The sequence below is a fragment of the Pongo abelii genome, chromosome 1 (assembly GCF_028885655.2).
Source record: "Pongo abelii isolate AG06213 chromosome 1, NHGRI_mPonAbe1-v2.0_pri, whole genome shotgun sequence".
Taxonomy (NCBI): domain Eukaryota; kingdom Metazoa; phylum Chordata; class Mammalia; order Primates; family Hominidae; genus Pongo; species Pongo abelii.
In genome coordinates this window covers 221781001-221806949 of record NC_071985.2, presented here as the reverse complement: position 1 = coordinate 221806949, position 25949 = coordinate 221781001, and the positions used below count along the sequence as shown (strand labels likewise).

The 25949-nt window shown below is 41.1% G+C and overlaps 1 protein-coding gene and 1 pseudogene across 5 annotated transcripts in view; one reads left to right on the top strand and one right to left on the bottom strand.

Moving 5' to 3' along the window:
• Positions 1-25949, top strand: part of VPS13D (vacuolar protein sorting 13 homolog D) — a 282625-nt gene that overhangs the window by 178438 nt on the left and 78238 nt on the right. For all 5 annotated transcript variants that reach the window (XM_024252889.2, XM_024252903.2, XM_024252907.3 and 2 more), the window contains 2 exons: positions 6558-6692; positions 8129-8296. In XM_024252889.2, the coding sequence (XP_024108657.2) occupies positions 6558-6692; positions 8129-8296 (303 nt within the window). The remainder of the gene's footprint in view (positions 1-6557; positions 6693-8128; positions 8297-25949) is intronic.
• On the bottom strand, positions 629-707 carry LOC112130867 (small nucleolar RNA U3; annotated as a pseudogene).

The window sequence follows — 25949 nt, the reverse complement described above, 5'->3', positions numbered from 1 at the left end:
TTTGTAGAGACAGAGTTTTACCATGTTGCCCAGGCTGGTCTCAAACTCCTGGGCTCAAGTTATCTGCCCACCTCAGCCTCCCAAAGTGCTGGGATTACAGGCATGAGCCGCTGGGCCCAGCTCAACTTGAAGTTGCTATTAATCTCTAAAATATTCTGAAATTACTTAGCAAGAGGTTATCAGTGACTTCCCAAGGCACCAAATCCAGTGACCTTGCTCTCTAGCCTTATCTTTGTAGCATCCTCTGCCATTTTGACACTGCTGACTTCCCTGTTCCTGACATCTGTCCTTTCTGGTTCTCCTCTTGCTCTGTTGCTTCTCTGCCTATTTCTGTTTTCTTTTATTCTACTTCTTCTTTTCCTGATCTGTATGTTAAAGGTCCAGATTTTTCTCTGTGAACTGTCTGGTTATGTCACTTGTCTATTTTTCTGTCAGGTCTTTTATCTCTTCTAATTTTAGAAGCTCTTTCTAAAAGTTATGTCTTTGATGAAAGTTGCAAGTATTTTTTCTTCAGCTTTTTGTCTTTTTACTTTGCTTTTGGCGTGTGTGTGTGTGTTTGTGTTTAATTATACAAGAGCTGTTTATTTTTATGTTGTCAAATTTATTAGTCTTTTGCTGTTTCAAATCTAATTTTTTTTTGAAAACTACATGTTCAGAGAAATTCTCTAGTAACAAACTGTAGAAATGATCCCTGAAAGTATAGTCTTGAATCTGAATTTTGAGTCACAAAAAAGTTTTCCCTTCTCCCTGGTTTTAAAAAATTTCACCCTTTCTTCCATTATATGATTTAATTTCAATTAAATTTATTCTTGTTCCAAAATAATTCAAGGCAGTCTCAGAAGACACATGCAAAAAGACTATAGGTAAGAAAACAGAATAGAAATGTCATTAAGTTGCATATGAAATTTTAATATATAATAAAGAGACTTTAATTCAGTGGGGAGTATATAGACTTTTCAATAGTGCTATTATACTAAATCACAATAGAAAAAATATAAAATTAGATTTATTCTTGACACTTTATGTAAGGATAAATTCCAAGTGAATCAGAGATTTACTGGTAATATTAGCATGAAAAAGTATTTTTATATTCAGTAAGGAAGAGTATTTGGCATGCCTTGTAAACACCTTGAAATATCAATCATTTTAAATAAAGATATAATCAGAAAATAGACCCATATCCAGAGATCGTTAACCAGCTTATAGCACACCCAGGCTAGTTGAGAACTTCAAGAAAAGACAGATGGTGGGGGCGGGGATGGGGAGTGTCCATGTGAAGCCATTGGAAAGCTACCAAAACAGCCAGGACTGGAGAGTTCAAGATTTATGAGAGGAGAGAAACTCAGTAAGGTGAGCCCAACATTTATTTTGCTTTTATTCTTGAGACTTTTTCTGATTTGTAAGCAGTGTGGGGAGAAAGGTGAAGAAGCCAAGCAGAAAGCAGCTGCCAACAGGCAGAGAATGCAAGTAAAGCTTTTGGCAGTCTCATGGGGCTAGCAAAGCAAAACTTAGACTTCATTGCTACTAAGAGAGCTGGTAATTGAAGGGCTAATATCTTACAGAGAAGGGACAGGCAGAAAACAAACACCAATAATCTGAGGTACTTTCTTTCTTGAGATATTTGATGTTTTCTAAGTGACACAGTCTGAGAGAACTCAAGCAAAAAGTGGCAGCTAAGAGGCTCAAGAACTTAAACAGTCTTTTCAGCAGTTTTGTGGTACTAGGGAGATTAAAAGTGGAGGAATGGCATTGGTTTTCATTGAGACTGCTAAAGGACTACACCAGGCCTCATAAGGACTGAAACACACCAGAACTTAGATAAAGACTGAAACACAGCCTTGAGAAAACCCAAACCCTGGTTGATTTAGGCATTATGCTTCTTACTCTAACTGCCTGCCAGAAGCTAAAAACTCATCCAAAGTCTCTGTAAGTTTTCATACAAAATGTTGCATTCAGTCACAAATTACCAGGCCAAAATGAGATGAGACCAAGAGAAAAAACAAACACTAGAAACAGAACCATAGATAAATTGGATGTTGGTATTTTTAGACAGAGAATTTAAAATACTATGAATGTATCTAAGAAGTTTACCAGAAAACTATAATTTTTTAAAAAAAATTATTAAATAATGGAAAATTATAGACCAGCACTTTTTTATGAATATAGAAGAAAGAAATCTGAACAAAATATTAGTAAATCAAAAACAGAAATATGTAAGAAGGCTAATATAACCAAATTGGGTTTTTTCCTGGAATGCACGTTCAGTTTCACATTTGCAGATAAATTTGGTATTTTACCACATCAACACGATAAAATAGAATATGATTATTTAAAAATGCATAAAAGCCGTTTGACAAAGTTTAACATCCATCTACAGTAAAAATTCAACAAGCTAAAAATAGAAGATAACTACTTTAATCTGTTTAGGTCTATTTATTAAAAAGCTACAACAAACATCATACTAATTGGTGAGATAGTAAAAGCTTTTTCTTGAGATGAAGGAAAGATACCCATTATCACCACTTCTTTCACCGTTACACGGGAGTTCAGCCAGTAAAATGAGTCAAGGATGATCTTTTTGAAAAAGAAGTAAAAGGTATAGGAGTTGGAAAGGAAAATAAAAACTTCGTTATTTGTAGAAAACATGATCGTTTACTAGAAAATCTAAAAGTATTTTCAGATAAGTTATTAGAATAAGTAAATTTAGTAAGGTCACTAGAGACGGTATAGAAAACAGTTGTATTTCTACATGTCAGCAATAATAACAGAGAAAATAAAAATTTGGAGGCTATTAAGAAAACAGGTCTGGGTGTGGTGGCTCACACCTGTAATCTCAGCACTTTGGGAGGCCTAGGTAGGAGGATCACTTGAGCCCAGGAGTTCAGGGCCAGCCTGGGCATCATAGGGAGACCCTGTCTCTACAAAAATGGAAGGAAGGAAGGAAGGAAGGAGGGAGGGATAGAGAGAAGGGGGGAGGAGGAGAGAGAGATGAGAGGGAAGAGGAGGGAGGGAGGGAGAGAAAGAAAACATTAAATACTGTATCATTATCTATTTTGTGTAACAGATGACTCCAAAATGTAGTGGTTTGAAACAACCACCATCTTATTTGTTTACAATTCTGTGGGTTAATAATTTGGACTAGACCTAGCTGGGTGTTTCTTCTGCTGGTCTCACCAGTGGTTGTTCATATGGCTGCAGTCACCTGGCAGTTAAACGAGACTAAATGGTATGAGATGACCTCAGTCCCATGTCCAGCGGATTGGTGCTGGCTGTCAGAAGAACCCCTTTCCACATGGTCTCCCATCTTCAAGGAAGCTACTCCCAGCTTCTTCACATGGTGGAAGCATCAAAACAGGCAGTGCAGAAGCTCCAAGCTCTCTTGAGGCCTAGGCTCAAAGGTCACACATTATTATATCTCTCGCATCCTGTTGGCTGAAGCAAATCACAAGGCTAGTGAAGATTCAGATGGAGGGAACATAGACTTCACCACTTGACAGAAGATGCAAATAATATGTGGTCATTTTAAATCTACCACAGGTATCTAAGAATAAACCCAACAAAAGACATATAAGACCTCTACACAGAAAACAATTAAACATTATTGTGAAAAATTAAAGACCCACATAGATGAAGGGACATACCATGTCAATAAGTTGGAAGATTCAGTAAAGTTGTCGTTGCTTCTCAAATTGATCTGTAGATTCAGTACAGTCCTGATGAAAATTCCAGCAGTTTTTTTGGAAGCAAATTGACAAGCTGATTCTAAAATTTCTCTGCAGTTGAAAAGCGCAAAGAGCAGCTAAGGTAACCCTGGAGAAAAAGTACAAAGTTGGGGAGAGCTTACCCTATTCGATTTCAGAAATTATTACAAGACTACAGTAATTAAGACAGTGTGGCATTAATAGAAAGCAGAGCAAAGTGAAACAGAAGAGAGAATCCAGAAATGGATGTATAATACCATCACGTGACTTTTGACAGCATTTATGCCATACTGCAGTAGTGGAACGGATGACCTTTTCAATAAATATTATTTAGTCCAATATTTATCAGAAAAAAATGAATCTTGGCCACTCCCTCCTACCATACATAAAAATAAATTCTAGGTGGAGCATAGATTTTAAGTGTGAAGAGTAAAACAATAAAACTTGTATAAGTAAACATGGGAATATCTTTATGACCTTGGTGTAGACAATAATTTCTTAACCAGGACACAGAAAGCTCTTACCATATCAGAAAATATTGATAAGGCAGATTTCCTTAAAATTAAGACTGTCTGATCATTAAAAGACACCATTTAAAGAGTAATAAGACAAGTCACAGAATGAAAGAAGATATTTGCAACACATCTGTTCAACAGAGGACTTGGTATACAGGATATATAAGAACTCTTACAAAGCAGTAAGAAATAAAAAACAGGAACTCACTACAAAAATGAGCAAAAGACTTCAATAAGCACTTCACAAAAAGATACCCAAATGGCTTATGCATTTAAAAGTTGCTTAATCTCACTTCTCAACTGAAAAGAGACTACGCTGAGGTACCATTACACACCCATCAGTTTATCTGTCAAAACTATACTGAGATACCATTACACGCTGTTCAGATTTTCTGGGTGTTTTTTTGTTTGTTTGTTTGGGTTTTTTTTGTTTGTTTGTTTTGGGTCATTGTTTAAGTGACAGGGTCAGCCACGGTAATCCCAGCAATTTGGGAGGCTGAGATGGGTGGATCACTTGAGGCCAGGAGTTGAGCAACAAAGCGAGACCCTGTCTCTCCAAAAAAAAAAAAAAAAAAAAAATTAGCTGGGCGTGGTGGTATGTACCTGTAGGGGGAGGCTGAGGCAGGAGGATCACTTGAGCCCAGGAGGTCCAGGCTGCAGTGAGCCAGGATCCCGCCACTGTACTCCAGCCTGGGCAACAGAGACTTTGTTTTCTGTTTTGGAGAAAGAAAGAGTGAGGCAGGGTCTTACCCTGTCACCCAGGCTAAGCACAGTGGCATGATCTCAGCTTAGTGTGGCCTTGACCTTCAAAGTCCAAGTGATCCTCCTCCTCCAGCCTCCTGAATGGCTGAGACTACAGGTGCACGCCACCATGCCCAGTTAATTTGTAAGCTTTTTGTAGAGACAAGGTCTTACTTCTTCACCCAGGCTGGTCTTGAACTTCTGGCCTCAAGCGATCCTCCCACCTCAGCTTCCCAAAGTGCTGGGATTACAGGCATGAGCCACCGCTCTTGGCCAGAATATCTTTTTTTCTTTTTTAAACGATCTATACCAAGTGTTGATGAGGATGTAGAATAACAAGGGATCTTGTAGACTGCTGAATGGTGCAAAAACTGCTTTGACCACTTTGGAAAACTGTTTGGCAGAATATATTAAGATTGTGCATGTACATTCTTTATGACCCAGTTCCACTCCCAGGTATATGTCCAAGAAAAATGCATAAATGTGCCCCAAAAGACATATCTAGGCAGGGAACAGTGGCTCACAGCTGTAATCGCAGCACTTTGGGATGCCAAGGCAGGCGGATTGCTTGAGCCCAGGTGTTCGAGACCAGCCTGGGCAATATGGTGAAAACCCTTCTCTACAAAAAATACAAAAATTAGCTGGGCATGGTAGTTTGCACATGTAGCCTCACCTGCTAAGGAGGCTGAGGTGGGAAGATCGCATGAGCCCAGGAGGTCAAGGCCGCAGTGAGCTGTGATTGTGCCACTGCATTCCAGCCAGGACAACAGAGTGAGATCCTGTTATCTAGTCTGCCATAGACATGTCTAGTGTTGTTTATAGCAGCATTATTCATAATAGCAAAAAGCCTGAAACAACCCAACTTTTGAACTTTTCATCAATAATGGTGGTTAAATACATTGTTTTATTCGTGCAATGGAGTATTATATGGCAATGGACGTTAACAAACTACAGCTATATGCAACAGTCTAGGAAACTCCCATATGTAATGTTGTCTATGAGAAGCCACCTACAACAAAGTGCATACTGATGATTCCATTTATATGCAGTTTAAAGCAAAAGAACTTACCTGTGGTGATAGATGTCATCATTGTGGTTGTCTTTGGGGAAGAAGGAGGGAGGAGGGAGTGGGAGCGTGCTCATGGTGAGTGGGCTGCTTCCAAGATGGGGATAACAGTCTGCTTTCTGATCTGATGGTGGTTACATTATTGTGTTCACTTTGGGAAAAATCATTTGGGTTTTGAACTATACATTTGATTAGTATACTTTTCTGTGTGTGTGGTATATATCAGCCAAAAAGTAAAACATGACAAACAGATACAAAACAGACTAAAAGGAATTATGACACAAACTGATAGTGTTTATTTCTGTGTGATATATGTGACTTGGGTGATATATGTCGACTATATATGTATTTTTCCCTAGTATTTTACTTTTATAGTTATAGGGAAAATCCTTGTTTATAAACATCAAAACCTGACCCTTATCCGAAAGTTAACATGACTTGTAGCTTTAATGGAATCTAGAATTATAGTATCACAGAAAGCCATCATATGACTTAAGTATCTTAAGTATGTCATTTCCTTTCTTCCCTAATTAGGCCCTAAAAAGCACCTTGGGATTTCCTTTGATACGGTTTGAAGACGCTGTGATTAATCTAGATCCATTCACTCGGGTACATCCCTATGAGACCAAGGAGTTCATCATCAATGATATCCTCAAACATTTCCAGGAGGTGAGGCTTGGAGAAGTACTCATTGGCTGGAGCATAAGCAGAATGTTTGTTTTAGTTGTTTGGGAATTTTGGTTACTAAGACATTACTATTGAGAACCCAATTAAACATTTCAACTCTGTTGTGTTACGGGTCAGGTCGCTTCCCAAGAAGCCCGTATATGTCATGAAAATCCTGAGATAGTATATTTGACCTGGGAGCTGTTAGTTTCATCCCTCAGAGCTAGTCTGAGGGGTTCCTGCTAGATTAGTCATGACTCTTAATGGTTTAGTTGATGCTTTAATAATAACAAAATAATGTTTTTATTTACCAGGCATGGGCCTTCTTTCAGCAACTATACCCATGTTCTTAGAGTCTATGGGATCCTGCACTTGGGTTGAACTTGAAATTTTTTAAATCACCTTGGACATTTTCCATTTTGTATTTATTATCCAGACTGCAAAGATCAAAAAGTAAAGGCAAGGCATATTCTTCAATGAATAGATAGGTCAAGATCATATCAAATTTAGTAGCTTTCAAAGTTAAGTATATTTTATTCTCACTTCCTTTTCTCCATTCCCCGTTTCCTTTTTTGACTGTCCTGATTGGTGATATTTCCACCTAACTAAGGAAAGTGATACAGCAGATATCACTGGAACTTGGGATCAGGCAATTGGAAGTATAGAAAGAGTGGAGGGGGCCAATCATGGTGGCTCACACCTGTAATCCGAGTACTTGGTGGGAGGCCAAGGCAGGAGGATCACTTGAGCTCAGGAGTTCAAGATCAGCCTAGGCAACGTATTGAGACCCCATCTCTACAAAATATAGAAAAAAAAGGTTAGCTGGTTGTAGAGGTCTTGCCTGTAGTCCCAGCTACTTGGGAGGCTGAGATAGGAGGACTGCTTGAGCCCAGGAGGTCGAGGCTGCAGTGAGCCACGGTGATGCCACCTCACCTCAGCCTGTGTGACTGAGACCCTGCTTCAAAGAAAGAAAGAAACAGTGGAGGTTTGCTTGATAAGTCTCTCCATGCCTTCTTCAGGCCCCCCACCCACACCACAGCTTATGAGAGGAGCTGCAAATCTACCTCTCTTCCTCACTTTCCTTTTATAATTCTCCCTGCTGGTGATTACTTCTCTATTTGTAGGCATGATGAAAAGGAGAGTATGATGTATATAGTAGCAAATACTCATAAGAATGCTTCCTGTTTCATAGCTATTTTTATTCTTCTAACTGGCTTGGAAGAGTATGTGTATTGGGATACGTGTATTGGGAGAAGCTTAGGTGGTGCTCCTGAAAGGACAGGAGATTATTTTGCAGTTGATGAAGATTAAAAGCTAATTACTTGTAGTAATGAGAATGGAGGACAAAATAGATTTCTAACCTTTTTGCTTGGGACACTGGTATCTGCAAATATAAGTAGACGCTGATTGGACTTTTCTCTTCTTGTTTCATTTGGCAGGAACTCCTCAGCCAGGCAGCTCGAATCCTGGGATCAGTGGATTTTCTTGGCAATCCTATGGGGCTTTTGAATGATGTTTCTGAAGGGGTTACTGGACTGATAAAATATGGAAATGTCGGGGGCCTCATCAGAAATGTTACACACGGAGTATCAAACTCTGCTGCCAAGGTAAGGAAATAGAGGTGAAACTCCATTATAATTGACCTCATACGTCCTCTACAGTACTACAATTTCTTTTATAGTTAATAGGCTGTGAGAAGTTATATTCATGGCTTTTGCTTCATTGCCCACATGCCTTGCCTTTTCCTCACCGCCAATCACCTGCCACCAGGTGCACTGAGTCCACCTCTGAAATACCTCTTCCTCCTTCCTCTCCATTGCCACTGCCTTAGTCCAGGCATTGCATATCTCTTACCTGGGTCACTGCAATAGCCCCCAACACCCTGGACCTTTCACGATGACCCCTACACCTTTCACTGTGCCACCAGAATGAACTCACTGGATCGTGCCATTCTCCTGCCTAAGATCTACCAGTTATTACCCACAGTTTACAGGGAAAGTTCAAGCTGAAGTACAGCCTTCTATAATGACACAACCTTTTAAGCCGCCTGAAACCAGCAGCAGACGGACAGTGATGTCATTCTCCAGTATCTTGCAGCTAGTTGACTGGTTTGTTCACTGACATCTTAATTCGTGGACATTTTCTTAGTTCACTCTGTATTTTCTGGCAGGAGTTGATTATATGCGAAGCTGGAAAAGGTGAAGCGAGTTGAAGGTAGTTGCTATTTGACATACAGCCCTCTAAAGAGCTCTGCTTTTTTGCTCTTCCTTTCATCTCAACACACTTTTCTTGTAGAGACTGGCTTTTTCATGAATGAACTCATTTGGAGGAAACACCTGTGCTCTCTGCTTATTTACTGTGGAGAGAGCATTTTTGTAGTGAGATCATAGGTGTACTTGCGCCACAGGCTGATATGACATAAAAGTAGCTTTACCAAAGAGATCTTTGTGGCACCATGTAGAAATGTATCTTGAAGAGGAGGTAAGAGAGTAGAGTTGAATAGCATTTCTCTGTGGTATGGTGTTCTCGTTAATAATGTGTGAAAGCTGAGAATTTATTCTTTTTTCCCCAAACTATTTTCTAGGGATGATAGATTGGTCAGATCAGTTCTGTAGGATTATCGAACCAGACCAAAGTGTACTGTTTGGCTTGTGGTTCAAAATAAGCAACAGTCTTTTCTTTTTCTTTTTTCTTTTTTTTCTTTTTCGAGACAGAGTCTTGGTCTGTCGCCCAGACTGGAGTGCAATGGTGCAATCTCTGCTCACTGCAACCTCTGCCTCCCGAGTTCAAGCAATTCTCCTGCCTCAGCCTCCCAAGTAGCTGGGATTACAGGCGCCTGCCACCACACCCAGTTGATTTTTTGTATTTTTTAGTAGAGACGGAGTTTTGCCATTTGGCCAGGCTGGTCTCAAACTCCTTACCTCAAGTGATCCACCGACCTCGGCCTTCCAAAGTGCTGGGATTACAGGTGTGAGCCACTGCACCCAGACAGCAACAGTCTTTTAGAAAGACTTTCCCACTCATGGTTTAAAAGCAGTGAGACTCAGGTTCAAAGTCTGAACTAGCGTGTACTTCTCTGCCTTGAATCCTTTCTCACACTCCCATGTTCCCTTACCCCTCACGCATCATAAACCCTCATAGTGGTAACACAGATCCCTCACTCTTCTTGCTTTAGCTCTTGGACTTGATATAAATGAATGAACTTAAATATTTAGTTGTAAATGCCCAGTTAACATATTTTATTAAATTTTATTAACTTTATTGAATTCTAATTGACATAAGAAAGTCTTCTTGGTTTTATAATTTCTTTCTTTGTTTTTGTACCCTGGGCTTTACCATAATTTTAAAAGTGAAGATGCTTATGGTGTAACAATAGGACTTCCTCACTGTGGACTAGAAATGCACCTACTTTACAGGTTTATTGTGAGAACAAAATAAGGTAGGACGTTACAAAAATTTTGAATTTTCTTCACAGAGTGAAGAAGATAAATAGGTCATTACTTTGACTGTAGTATTTGCATCAAGACTTGAGTCACCAGGAAGCCACTAGTGCTCTGGAAATGAAAACCAATCTATTATGAACTACAGAGAAGGAGGGTCGGGGACACTGAGAGTAGGAGAGTCAAACCCCATCTGGGCCAGTTTGACTCTTAGGAACCTCCATAGTTCACTGGGTTAAGAATGAAGAAGCTGTTCACGTGCCTGTGACATCTCAACAGGAGAGACCTCCTAGGAGTTTCTCCAGGGTCTCCTGGCAACATCCTAGTGAAAGGATTGGCCCTTTATTGTCCTTGGTTTGTGGAAGTCTCGTTTGTTTCCTGGTTTTTCTGTTTTCCCTGAAAAACTGTTTTTGAAGCTTGAGGGTCAGCATGAGATTATAACTTAGGCAGAAAGAAAGGGCAGTGTCCTCCCTACCCCCATCCTCATCTTGGATCTATATGAAGGCCTGGGGGCAGTGACAATACATTTGATTGGGTATCATGCTTTGTATGTTGCCAGATTTATATAAGGGTATTGCTTTCCAGGGAACGAGTCCTCTTGTATGGGAACTTGCCTTCCTGTGGGGTTGGGTTCCTTCATATAGTTGTCTTGCCTTTAATAAGCTACTAGTATTGGAGCCACAGGCTGCACCTGAGGGGATTGCTATGTAATTTACAGGCATAGATTGTGTATTAGTCCATTCTTGCTTTGCTCTAAAAAAATACCTGAGACTGGGTAATTTATAAGAAAAGAGGTTTAATTGACTCACGGTTGTGCAGGCTGTACAGGAGGCATGACGCCAGCATCTGCTTCTGGCGAAGTCTTAGGAAGCTTCCAATCATGGTGGAAGATGAAGCAGGTGTCTCACATGGCAGGAGTGGGAGCAAGGGAGAGAGGGGGAGGTGCTACATACTTTTCAACAGCCAGATCTCACGAGAACTTGCTCAATATCATGAACACCAAGGGGATGGTACTAATCCATTCATAAGAAATCCACCCTTGTAATCCACATACCTCCCACCAGGTCCCAGCTCCAACATTGGGGATTATCATTCAACATGAGATTTGAGGGACAAACACCATACTATATCACATTGCTTAACATCAGGGATACATTTTGAGAATCATTTTACTAGGTGATTTCATTGTTGTGCGAACATCATAGAGTATACTTACACAAACCTAGATGGAATACAGCCTATTCCACACCTCGGCTATCTGGATAGCCTATTGCTCCTAGGCTGCAAAACTGTACGGCATGTTAAAGACATCTAAACCTAGAAAAGGTAGAGTAAAAGTATGGTATTATAATCTTATGGGTGGATTGTCATATATGCAGCCCATAGTTGACCAAAATGTTGTTTGGCACATGACTGTATTTTGATACCAGCAATCTTAGGTGTGTTTATAGAGATGTAAAAACTAGTTATATCTCTAAGATGAGAAAGCAAATAAACACAAAATTACCACTTCTTATAGGAAATGGTAGATCTAAATGGGTCTATCAGTTGAATACCCATTCAGGTCATCTGTGATTCTGCACGTATGTGGTTGGACTAAAGATATGCATTTTCTTGTAGTTTTGTGGGTTGAAATCAACCTTTAAAGTTGTTTTAGGGGAATATTTTGTTTGTTTCTCTTTCTGGTGTTTGTACTTTCTCAAACACCAGAGGAGTTTGAGGAAGTACAAATGACCACAAGAATCAACTGTTGGCCTGTGTCAATTATTGCTTTAAAGGGTGCCTGAGTTCCAGTGATTAAAAAAGGGTCAGAGGGGACAGAACCGCACCTCACTGAGCCTCTGCCAGTGCACTGCACTTTACTGCAAAGACCAGAGGGCTTTAGCCTGGTTGAATGGGCTTTGAGTGTAGTGGAGAAGTTCATAAACCTCTTAAATTAATTGTAAATATTGTATAAATGTGCATTTTTCTGGGATGAGGGTCCAATGTTTCTTTTGTATCATCAGGGAAAGATTCTTGCCTCCGAAGATTGTAAGCCATTATTATAGACATAGGCTTGTACATTGAGGGGAGCTTGGGGCTGCTAGTGAGGATGCCAGCACTTTAATTGTATTTCTACCTTTAAATAATCTTTTCCTCTGTTAAGAGATTTGTTTTTAACATTTATGAAAAGATGATGGTAACTCCCCCTGTCACACTGGCCTGAGGAGCAAAAGAGATGAAGTATATGAAACCCAGTGAGGAGTTAAAAGGAATTCATTCTGTCACATAAGAAGATAATAGACCTGTAGATTTTAGTCATCTGTGGATAGATGCACAAATTTTAAATTTCAGGTCTATAGTGTATCCACTTGTGGAATTTCTCATTTCTTTTTTCTCCCCCCAGAGCGTTCCTGCAAAAGGAACGTCTCATTTCATCTCTGTTGTTTAATTTATTTAATATTGGCTTCAAGGAAATATAAATAGGACATAACCTATGCCCTTTTATCTCAGTTATTTCTCTTTGCCTTTCTTTCTCATCTCCCAACCCTAGAAATCAGCATATGGATTCAAATCTGAGATTTAAGTCTTAGCCACCAAATTGTGAGCATCTAACCCTTGACTCCTCTGCCTGGGTCTTGGCAAGATGACTCTAGCCCTTAGCGGAACTTCAAAGATCTGATTCCATTCCTGAGGTCATGGCAAGGCAATCGCTTCTGGAAGGACTTCTCTGAATGTGATTTATTTAAGAAAATGACAGCATTTCATATTCCAAACCCATATCAGAGGAGAAAGTTTCTTTCTGCAGCGTGAGTTGCAAAAAGTATACTTTCTTCTAGTTGTGTGTCATGTGAATATCTGCAAGACCCTCTAACGTCTTTTAAAGGCAGAGAACTGGGAAGGCCCCCTGTTGATGAAATTTCCTCTCTTATAGACTCTAGCTTCATTTGTACCTTCCTTCTTGTGTGATATTTTCACATACATAGCTATCCTCAACAAAATAAATAAAGTACTTCTTAAATTAATAAAATCTCAGATATTAACAAGACAGCAAATGATCCCACTGTCTTTTCTGCCCCTGTAGAAACTGTGTTTGCTCTGCACAGCTGTTATCTGGTCTTCCTAAGGGAAGAAAGCCAACAGCATACTTAATTTCTTCCAGCAAAGGAGAGAAGCACTTTCAGTCATCACTAATGAAATCTCTGCTCATTCTGTCCTACTTGCCATCCCCCTTTTTTTGAGACAGTTTTACTCTATCACCCAGGCTAGAGTGCAGTGGTGCAATCTTGGCTCACTGAACTCTCTGCCCTCCTGGGTTCAAGCGATCCTCCCACCTCAGCCTCCAGAGTAGCTGAGATTACAAGCATGTGCCACCATGCTCGACGAATTTGTATTTTTAGTAGAGATGGGGTTTCACCATGTTGGCCAGGCTGGTCTTGAACACCTGACCTCAAGTGATCTGCCCTCCTTGGCCTCCCAAAGTGCTGAGATTACACACTTGAGCCACTGCGCCCAGCCTCATCCCCCTCATTATGTCTTTATCAAGTCAGTATAGGATGCTTTTGATTCTGGGTACCTTTTTGATCCCATGTTTGTTTTGATTCTGTGTTTATGAATACAGATATTTTCATAATTTGTCATGTTCTTTACAAATTATTTTCATAGTGGTTATTTGCTGTTCATATAAATTAGAATTCATAGTTCATTGTTTGCTACATGTTAATTTTACTAATAACTTTTATAGTTGTATGGTAGTTTTCTATTTTTCTCTTCTGCTTTGTGGTATTTATTTCTACCAGGCCCAAATTTCCCAGCTCAAATTCTGCAGATCAAATTTTTGTCAAGGAGATGTGAGTTTTCTGCCAGTTTTTAGTTAATGCATTTTATTCTATGTTGTTTTAGCCATTGTTTCATTGTCTTAAATCAGTTTTGTTTTTTATGAATTTGACAAAGATCTAATTTTTTAGGTGATTTCTTGGCGCAAACAGCATTAGTGGGAAAAGGTGAAATACTGCACTTCATTGTGGAATACATACTAATATATAAACATTTGTTGAGCACCTCCTGTTGGTTAGGCTTGGTGGGAGACCCTTTATATACATTGTCTTCTGTATGTTACGCTCTATTCTGCCAATCAGGAAACTGGGAGTTAGAGAAGTTAATTCTTCAAGATCACACAGCTAGAGGTGACAGGGGTGGATCTGAATCCAAGTCCGGCTAATTTTGAAGTTTTTTTTTTTTTTTTTTTCTTACAGGATGTTTTTCCTTTGTGTTTGTAAGGCATTCTTCTAGGCACTGCAGAGAATATGAAACATTAATTACTGCTGACTTCCCACCAGAAGCCTCTTATTTGACGTCACTGTGTAGCTGGTCAGTGACCACTATCATAGCATTCTTGGCACAAAGCAGGCCCTCAGGAAGTGCTGGTGCCCACCGTCATTCTTGTGTTAGGTTGTTTGTGGCTGTCACCATCTTCTTTATAGGCAATAAGAACCTTGGCAATTGCAACCATGGTTTTACTCATGTGATATCATTTGATCATCAGAATTACCTGGTCAGTAGTTAGATGGGCATTTTTAGCCCCATTATGTAAATGAAGAAACTGAGGCCCAGATTGGTCAGGTGACTTTCCCGAGATCAGCCAGGTCACTACAGAGCTGAGACCTGGCTCTTCTATACTGGCATCTCAGTTCTCATTTTTAATTGGACTTTTGAGATATCACTTAACTACAAGATTTATTCTAGACATGCCTCTATATGTTAAACAAATAAACCAAAAAAATAAAAAGCAAACCAAACAAAAAGCCCTACCTAGTCCCACAGAGAACTTCGATAACTTTTAGGAAAACTGTCTGAAGATAAATACAAGCAAGTTGAGACCGAGAAAACGAGAAATTCAGACAGTTCAGATAGTTCAGTAGAAAATCTAGCTAGGACTTTAAATGCCATTTTGTTCCATTTCTTTGGTTTCTGTTTGGGACAGCAGTGTGGAGGAGCTGCTTCTCTTCGAAGCAAACCTTTCACCAGCCCTTTGTCCCAGGACACCAGATTTGGTGCCTAGCCATGATCCAGTGGAAACTGACTTTCCCGTCCCTGCACAGAGACTCTCAGCCAGCCCCTGCCATCAGCCAGCCTTCTATCATATATACTATGACCTTGTTGAGGAGAGAGGGGCCCATCTGCCTTTTGTTTAAGAAACAGCATTTTTTGTTGTTGTTTACTTTGCAGTCACTGTATTTATAAGGCTCAAACAAAACTAAGAGCAATGTTTATTCAAGGTGAAAGTTTTATCTTTGCTCAAAAGAATGCACTGAGTGAGTCCCTGCATGGATCCCGAAGGCGAAAAGGCAATTTATGACTTGTATCTGTTTTTGTCATTATGTATGACTGCTCCATTTTATAGTTGAGCTGATTATCCCCATAATAGCTTTTCCATGTACCTATAAGCAAGTAATAGGTGAATGCTTTCTCATAAGCATTGGGGTTTTAGTGTATTTAAGTTGGCACAAAACTTCAGGGTAAATGAAATTCACTTCAGACAGTGAGCTTTCCCTTAGAGAATGTAGGGCTTTCTATTTTCAAAAAGACTTTGATCCTAAATAAGTCACCCGAGGGATTTCTTTTCCAGCCAAGAGGAGGTACCTTCAAGTTGTTGTATGTATGTAGGGAAATGACTCAAATTTTTGGCATCAGAATTTTTGTTTTATTTTCCTCTGATAATCTTGAGTACTAAAATCATTCCCTTAGTCTGAGCTCTTTTTGGTTAGAAGCAAATTTTAGATGCTGAATGACTCACCCTAACTTGGGCAACTGTCAACCATCTTGGGGGATCAGATAAAAGTATATTTGTAGGGGCCGGGGTAGAGTGGTGTCATGAGAACTGCAAGTGAGCAAAATTCACAGGCGGTCCCCATGTACCTCACTGAGCAGCCTCACGCATGAAGGAGCCAGGTGAGCAGAGTTTGCTCATGAAGGAGCCAGGTGAGCAGGGTTTAGCTTTCCCCCTTTTCCACCCTAATCAGGTAGCTCAGTAGCCAGAAGTGACAGAGCAGGGAATGAGTGATGCCACTGTTGATGTCCTGTTTTTGAAACAGAAAGAAAAAGTTCAAAACTTCTTCATTTCCTAATGGTAGTTCAGTTAAGAACAAGCTTCTTCAGATTTCTTTTTTTTTTAAGGCCTGAACATGTCATATTTGAGAGGAATTCACTTGATCTTCCAAAACTGGAGCCTGTGTGGTAGAAAAGTATGTTCAGTTGCTAAGTTGAAAAGACAGAAAATATTTGTGTCCCCCAAAAGTAGTGGTTTTCTACCCTAGTGTAAACATGGTTTATAAAGGAATCATATGTTCAAGCTTTCTTAGGTTGGCTGGTGACCCTTGGCATTGTGGTCATGCATCCTTTTTCTGTGATTCGGTATTCTTCATATCAGTCTTTGGCCTTTCTTGAAAAATTGTGACAAACTTTAACTGAGATAAAATTTTCAAGACACTCACTCTGTTTGGAAGGTTCTTTTTAATTTTTTTTTTTTAAAGTTCTTTCTCCCTTATAATTGTTCTTTCTAAAAGTCTGTCTCCATCTTGAAGAAAAGCTAAATCAAAGTTTATTCTTAGGAGAAAGAGGGAATGTCTTGGTCAATATCACGCTTAAAAATCAGAAAGCAGGCCGGGCATGGTGGCTGACACCTGTAATCCCAGCACTTTGGGAAGCCGAAGCAGATGGGTCACCTGAGGTCAGGAATTCGAGACCAGCATGACCCAACATGGTGAAACCACACCTCTACTATAAATACAAAAATTAGCTAAGCGTGGTGGCGCATGCCTGTAATCCCAGCTATTTGGGAGGCTGAAACAGGAGAATCGCTTGAACCCAGGAGGCGGAGGTTGCAGTGAACTGAGATTGTGCCACTGCACTCCAGCCTGGGTGACAGAACAATGTTGTTTCTGTCTTTAAAAAAAAAAAAATCAGTGATGTGAAGAGTGTAGCCATCATTTATTAACACCTACATGTCGAATATGGGCCTAGGATCTTTCCCTATGCTCTCTCATGTAACTTTCACATATACCCAATAGGAAGGAAGGAAGGAAGGAAGGGAGGAAGAGAGGGAGGGAGGGAGGGAAGGAGGATTAAGCCCATTTTACAGATGAGAAAAATTAGACTCAGACTCTTCAGGAACCTTGACTGATATTTAATAATGACTCACTATTGGAGCTAGAAGTTTTCGAAAAAAATTAATCTGGGAGGCAGCCTCTATTTTTCCTCCACACAATGCAACTTCTCAGGTATAATCTTTTACCAAACTCAAAACATTGTAGAAGCAAAACCATGAGCCGTTGGAAACAACATTACTTAAAAGTAAAGCTCAAGCAGTCTTCCATTCATTCCCAACTTTAACACCTCTGTGTTGGGCCTTGGAATTTTCCAACTGTAATTTCTGAGCTTTCCGAATTAATCTTTACTATCTGGAAATCTCTAATCTAGTGTAAAAGGGTTGAAATGAGAGAAGAGGATTGGGAGATTTTTCTTCATTCAAATAGAAAATGTATGACTCAAAAGCATCTGAGTAAGCTGACCCAGCTGATGTTCCTGTTCCAAGATTTATTCAAATTTAAATCATGTGGGATGTGCAGTCCCCAGGCCTTTCCTCCTGCCTGGCCTGGGAAGCAGAGCAGAGCTTTGGACCACTTTGGTGTGAGCTGATAGTGAGCTTCAGATCACTTTCCTGATGACTGTCTTCCTCTAAATGCTGTGTGTTAAGTTGTAATTTCTTTAAGCCATTTCCTGAACTTCACTCCTTTAAGCATTTCTAAACAACTAGGATATAATTTTAAAATAATAGTATTTAATTTTCAGGGCAGAGTACCCAGAATTAGGGAGAGTTGTGCATTCCCACTAACAATTACAGGCAGAAAATAAACTCATTGTCCCCAGTAGTCCTTTTCTTTCCTTACCCTTTTCCCCTTAGTCTGTCCTATAGCTTTTCAAATTTTGTAGATTTTTTTTTCTCTCAGTTCTGCTAACAGATTGTCTTTCAGATGCTTAGTGACACCATTGCTTGAATTAAGAAGCCAGAGGGAGAATGTTGGGGATAGTGTGTTATTCCTGAGAGTTTTAAATGTAGTTCTGCAGCCGGGCGCAGTGGTTCTCACCGGCAATCCCAGCACCTTGGGAGGCTGAGGCAGGTGGATCGCCTGAGGTCAGGAGTTCGAGACCAGCCTGGCCAACATGGTGAAACCTCGTCTCTCCTAAAAATAAAAAAATTAGCTGGGTGTGGTGGCAGGCGCCTGTAATCCTAGCTACTCGGGAGGCTGAGGCAGGAGAATTACTTGAACCTGGGAGGTGGAGGTTGCAGTGAGCCAAGATCACGCCATTGCACTCCAGCCTAGGCGACAAGAGTGAGACTTCATCTCAAGAAATAAATAAATAAATAAATAAATAAATAAATAAATAAATAAATTTAGTTCTGTTGAACTGAACTATGGTTTGCTTCTTGGAGGAATGGAACAATATGATTTAGAGTTTCATCATTCCTTATTGGAAGAATAATAATACCACTTTATTTTTGTCTCGATTTTTAGTTGTTGGTAAAACATTTAGATATCTTTGATCCTTTCTATAAGCCTAAAACTAGGTAAATGGTATTATTATTATTATTATTATTATCATTCCTGTTACCATTTTATGGATGAAGAAACAGAGACCCAGTGGAAGTAAATAATTTTGCTCAAGATGGCCAAACAAAAAGTGGTAGAGCTTTTGCACTTCTTCCTAGCTCCCCTGACTTCTGGAACATTGCTGGACAGCACAGTTAGCCCTCCATATCTGTGGGTTCTGTATTCATGAATTTAACCAGCCACAGATCAAAACCGAAACAAAAAAGGATAGTTATGTCTGTACTGAACATGTACATGTTTTCTTCCTTGTCATTATTCCCTAAAGCATACAGGATAACAGCTATTTACGTAGCATTTACATGGTAAAGTAATGCGTTATAAGTAATCTAGTGATGATTTATATACAGGAAGATGTGTGTAGGTTGTATACAAATACCACACTATTTTATATCAGGGACTTCAGCATCTGTGGATGGATGGTGTCTTCTGTATGTCCAGGAACCAATCCCCCATGGATACTGAGGGACAGCTGTACTTCTTAACCTGATACTGCAGGTTAAGATTCACAACATTGTCTCCATATTATAGTTGGGTTTTCCAATGCCAGTGTTGTCTGTGAGCCTTGTTAGCCTCTCCTTCCCTGCAGAATGAGTTTCAGAGAACAGAGGTGGAGAAACATGTATCTTTCCCTCTTAGAGGCTTATTGCACTGTTCATTAACCATGCTGCTATTTGTATGAGGCATTTCAGAGTCATATATCTGAGAGTTCACAAAGAAACAATGTATGACAAGAATAATTCTTGTAGCAGAGTTTTTGTGAAGTGGAGGATAGTAGGGAGAAAAATTTAAGCTTATGTCAGGACATTACATTAAGTAATTTCTACAGTGTTGGGGATGAGGGAGAATCCCCCCTAAGAGAAAAAGGAAGATGCTTCTAGAAGCGGGTGAGAGTCTGGCTTTCCTTGGCTTTCCTCATAGCCACATGATGGCGTGTCCTGCCTGACTTGGAAGGGAGGCCTCAGCATGTCCTGAAGTAGTGATGTGGAGGCGCAGTTGGTCCCTGGATACAGGCACAGGCATATCACACTCACCTGCAGCAGGCAAGGGGGAATTACAGCTTCGCTTTTCCTTTTCTATTACACACCAGTGGGGAAGCCCTCCAGTGCCACTCCTAAGAACAAGGACATTTTCTAGTTAGGCACATAAGGATGATCAAGATAAGCTCAAAAACTAGGAGCCACATTGGGGAAGTCAGGTTTAAAGTGTGCAGAGAACATGACAGAGAGTGGACTGTGACGCTTGTGCTGTCCTCCCCTTGCGCTTGTACTCAGTCTTGCCTCTGATTGGGGTGCCCTTCTCCATTTCTGGCCAGAGGCTCCAAGTCTGTAAGGCCCAGCCAACTTGCCATGTTAAGAACGTGATCTCTCCGCACTGTGAGTTCCCATGGCCCCGTGTGCTTCCATTACAGCAGGCACCACATTTTACCTTGAATTGTAACCATTTGTGCACACGTCTCTGATATCCGTCAACATTTCTCACATCACCAATTAGGTGCTGGGCGCTGTGAAAGAATGTTAGAAAGGAAGACTTAGAAAATGTTTTCTTCTTTTTGTGAGGATGTGGAACAGGTAAGGCAGAGAAGGAGTAAGTAATGACAATCCAGAGGAAATAAGTATTGCAGTGGGGTTTGTGCACACTGCACAGTTCCATGAGAGAAGTGCTGTGGGGCAAGGGGTGAGAACACTTGATTGTGTTCCTCAAGGGTGAGATTGGCTGGAGACAAAAGATGGAATGCAACGGTCTGTATTTATTTGCATCCCAGAGTAGACCCTGTGGAGGGGGGCCAGGATTTTCTCTGACAACATTTTTTTTTTTTTTGGCCAGTTTCCCCTCTAGCCATAAATAGTTATTGGAAGGAAAATTAAAGTGATCCAGGTTGTATCCATGTGGGCTGTCTTTTATCTGGCGTAGCATTTTTCACATGCTATACATTCAATGAATGTGTTATTGTCTAGCTATTTTCTGGTGTTTTTTTTTATGGAAACAAATAAACCTTTTTTTTTTTTGAGACGGAGTTTCACTCTTGTCGCCCAGGCTGGAGTGCAGTGGTGTGATTTCAGCCCACTGCAACCTCTGCCTCCTAGGTTCAAGCGATTCTCCTGCCTCAGCCTCCCAAGTAGCTGGGATTACAGGCACCCGCCACCATGCCTGGCTAATTTTTACAATTTTAGTAGAGACAAGGTTTCGCCATGTTGACCAGGCTTGTCTCAAACTCTTGACCTCAGCTGATCCACCCACCTCGGCCTCCCAAAGTGCTGGCATTACAGGCGTGAGCCACTGCACCTAGCCCATACAAACTTTTTAAAAGTTTATTTACAAGTTTCCCCCCAAACATATCTGTAAGCTGGTGAATAGCCAAAATCGTACTATAGCAATATAGACAGGAAAAGGACATTGACTTTTAGGATCCTATTTCTTCTCCTCCCTTCCCCATGCCTCAGGTCTAGCACAGCACTGGGGCACAGCAAGCGCTTAGCAGATACTGACCTGGCTCTGATGAGGCCAGGTGTGCACTATTGATTGGACCCAGGCTTGGCTTAAGGTAGCAGGAAACTGGTTTAGAGGAAGGAGCGGAAAACCTAGTCCCTTTTAATCTAATGAATTAAACGAATATTTATGGGAAATATTTGCTTTATTCAAGGAAAATGTTTGAAGTAAACATTTCCTGCAAGCTATTGAATTTATATAATAAAACATTGGTTTGGAAACCTTGTTTTCACTGAAATGAAAATTAAGCAGAACATGCCTCCCAAAACAGCCCCTTGTCTCAGTTTTGTTGCCATTGTAATGTTCAAAGCAGGATATTGTGGCCATTGAGGTAATTTTCTCTTTATTGGTAACTTGGAGATGAGCAAGGATCATGCCAAAGTTAGTTATAAAAGAGGAGGCACTAATGGCTCCTTGTAGTTTTATAGCAATTCAACCTTTGTAGCATCCTCCTGTTACTATTTGATCTTCACAGACTTATGCATTAAAGAGTCAAGTTTATCCCCATTTGACGGATGAAGAAATTGAGTCACAGTGAAGGTAATTAACTTCTGGAGGGTCAAACAGGGAGTTTGTGGAAGAGGACCAGGCTCTTTACAGCCCCAGGCTCTTTTCCAAAGACCACACTGCTGCTCTAGAAAGCACTCTTTCCTCCTTCAGGAATTAAAGCACTTTCATGTCTGTGAGATAATTTAACCTTGCAACATCCCAGTGGGGCCAGTAGGTTAGGTATGATTATCATTTCCCTTCCAGTGATGGGAAATTAAGTTACGCAGGTTAAATGGTTTTGCCAAGACCGTGCAGTCAGTGTTGGAACCAGGGGATGGTGCCCAGGCTTCACAAACTCTGAGCCCACTCTTTTCCTACCACACTAAGCCTTCTCAGAGGAGAGCCAGAGGAGCTTCTGATGCCATGAAGACAGCTGTGAAACATCTTGCTTCCAAGAGCGCCTTGCTTTCCTAGCACCCACGCCAGATTGTGTGAATTCTTGGTTCTACAATCTTAGCGGGTCATGCAAATCTCCAGTCCTACGATCACTAAGAAACAAAGCAAAAGGGGGCAAAGCCAGATAGATTTTACCAGCCTGTTTGGATTTTGTGTCCAGTAGAATTAGCAAGTGAAAGTTGTAGGATTGCTACAAAAGAGTTGCTTAGAAATCAATTAACATGACAAACTGAGGTACCTCAACAAATAAATTATATGGAGAGATAAAAGTTCTTAGGACTAAACACAGGAAGAATTTGCCAGTTGTTTCTCTGTAAAAGATAAAAACATAACAGTGAACTGTGTCTAACTTATGTTAAAAAATTGAATTTGGTGAGAAGCCTAGTTTTAATAATATTTCATATGATAATTTAAACTCTCTAACTTTTGCCTTTCTATTTAATGCCATCTTGTATCCTTCCTAAGAGATGTGTCAACACTAAAACTTTTCTTAGTTATTCCAGCTGAATATGGCAAAGCTACAATAGCTTTTCCCAGATGCAGACTCTTAACACAATCGCTGATATTCAGTAGAAACTCTTTGGATAGCAGATTTGGGAAATAACCTTAAGGCCAGCCTTTAGCCCTCTCAAATTATAGGTAGAGAAACTGAGACCCTGTAAGGTTCTCACAGCCAATTAGTCACAGGGCTAGCCCTCAAACCCAGGCTTTCTGGCTACAGATCTAGTATGATTGTTGAGACTGTGCCGGCAGCTTGTGGGCACCTGCTTGGTAGGAGTGAGGGGGAGAAAAGTAGTAGGGTGTAAGCCTTGCCTACTGTATATTTTCTCAGCGTTCTTTATTTTTTATCCATTTGTGTGTCTGTCTCCCATACTATACTGAGTTCCATGAGCACAAGGGACTAAGTCATACTCGTCTTGGTATCTTTAACCCTAAGCACTTAGCCTGCGATCTAGGAAGCCCTCAAGGGTTTGTTGCACTGAACCAGTCTGTTCTGTGTCAAGGTCAACTTACCAGAAGGGGTTGCAGGGAGTACAGCTCCTTAAAGCACCTTCTATTACTAGTCCTTCAGCAGAATCTTACCCAGTGAGTAAACCCATGCAAAACTTTTGCATCTCCCCTGAAAACAGAACAAGACCTGCCCCCGTGAAAATAAATAGGGAATCCCTTTATAATTAGATTTAGTGGGCAGTGGTGAGATGTAGTAGAGATGAAACTTTAATAGACACATCGTCTTTGGGTGATGCCAAAATTAATCTAACTTTGTTGGTTAAAATGAATTTTAAAATTTTTCTAAATGTTCATATGTTTTTCTCTGTATGTTGTTATTAGAATTGTCATCGGGTTCTTTCTAAAGGCTGTGTGAAAGAAAAGAGCAAGCCGGGTGCAGTGGCTCATGCCTGTAATCCCAACACTTTGGGAGGCTGAGGCAGGCGGGTCATCTGAGGTTGGGAGTTTGAGATTAGCCTGACCAACTTGGAGAAACCCCGTCTCTACTAAGAATGCAAAATTAGACAGGCATGGTGGCCCATGCCTGTAATTCCAGCTACTTGGAAGGCTGAGGCAGGAGCCTTCCCACTGAACCCGGGGAGGCGGAGGTTGCAGTGAGCCTAGATTGTGCCATTGCACTCCAGCCTGGGCAACAAGAGCAAAACTCCGTCTCAAAAAAAGAAAAAAAGAAAAGAGCGAAAACATCTGTAGTACTGGTTCTTGCCCTAGGACAGAAGTGGCTGTTTGCCGTACCTCTCAGTGGACACTGAAAAAGTGGATGTGTCTAGTTGCCTGCTGTCCAGCAACCCTGGAAGAACTTGTGATGGCTTTGTCTTCATTATGAGAACACTTTGATCTGAACCCCTTTCCTTTTCTGAATCCTTTCTCTCTCTTTTTTTTTTTTAAGACAGTCTCACTGGCTGAAGTGCAATGGCACCATCTTGTCTCACTGCAACCTCTGCTTCTTGGGTTCAGGCAATCCTCCCAACCCAGCCTCCTGAGTAGCTGGGACTACAGGTGCACACCACCACACCCAGCTAAATTTTTTCTAGTAGAGATGGGGTTTTGCTGTGTTGCTCAGGCTGGTCTCAAACTCCTGGGCTGAAGTGATCCTCCTGCCTCAGCCTCCCAAAGTGCTGGGATTACAGGCATGAGCCACTGTGCCTGGCATCTGAGTCCTCCTTCTAAAAGGAACTCACTGCACAGCATCTGGCTGCTGCCAACAAAATGACTGCCCCACCAGCCCCACAGGTGATGAGAGTTTGCAATGGCCCTCACAGCTTAGTACCTTAGTACCTTTTCTCTCCTGGTAACTTAGAATGGAAGCCCCACGGCGGCCCATGCATGTCTGCCAGGGTATACAGGCATGTGGCAGAATGAGCCAGGGTCCACCCTCTTGTTCTGGAGGTGCTGAGAGCCGGCCTGGCTCGGGGCTGTAACTGTCAGGCTGACTCCTGGCCACACTGTCCTCCCTGGAGTAGGTGCTCGAAACCTTTGCTTTTTGCCTTTTTTCTTTAATCTGCAACACTTGGGGGAAAAAAAAAAAATAACAAAACAGTAGACCAAATGGTGACTGAGTCCCAACCCTTCTTCAGGCCAGATGAAATCATGGTCCCTGCTGGCGCCATTCCTCCATCTCACAGCCCTCACTTGGGTTCAGACCCTCAGTCACACAGGGAGCCCCGCCACAGCTGAAGTGTTTTGTCGGAGCAAGATTGCAAAGAGTTAACACTTTTGCTTTTTCGGAAAGTTATCTGTGAAGAGTATTAGTTGTTTAATAAAGCGTGCCTGCCCTCCCGATGAACCCGCCAGTGACTCTGCAGCTGGGGTCATTCCAAGTTCACGCAGTGGACTTTTGACTGCCTTCTGTGTCTGTGAAAACAGTCGGCAGCTCCTGCGGGGATCATTCATTCAGGCCTGTAACACAAAACTATTGCCAATGGGCACCTGCTGGGGCAGCTTCCCGGGAGGGCTGGGAGGAAGATACCAAACTCATCAGGCATCTGTGGAGATAAGAGCGGCAGGGGATCCACTGGGATCCCGCTAATCAGGCCTGCACTTAGACCCCACTGCCTGGCCAACAGGCTGGTGTCAGAATGTATTAGGTAGCCCTGGTCAGGATAGGATGTGAGCTAATTAAAGGCCTTTTACAAAGAGGAGGAGGTGGGGGTGGGGAGAGAGAGAGAGAGAGAGAGAGAGAGAGAGAGAGTGTGTGTGTGTGTGTGTGTGTGTGTGTGTGTGTGTGTGTGTAGGAGGAGGAGGAAGAAAGAAGTTTGAAGTGCATTCCCCAAATTTCCAGCACATTCTTTATTCCTCTGTTTTATCCCTCAAAACAGAAGAAAACAAATGAGAGGCTGAGCATTTGGTTATTTCTAACCTGAAATTGTCATTCATTGTGCCTGATGCTGTATTGGTTTTAACTGCTATTTTTGTGGATTTACATATACTATGAAAAACATCTTTTGCTGCAGACTCCCTGGGAACATCCTGTTGTTGAAATACTATTGGTCAGCTGCTTGAATTTTGCCCTTTTCTCTGACTTTGACAAATCAAGGCAAAAATAGGTACCTATTTGTGGTGTGTTCTAGGTTTCTCCCTTTTGCTTGGAAAATCCACTTGCCAGCTGTGGAGGGTACTGCTGGGAGGATGAAATGAGTCAGTGCACAGCGTGTGCTCTTAAAGTTTGGTGGTTGAGGTGGCGATGGTAGCAGCTTGGCTCTATGGTTTAAAATGCCACAGCATGCACT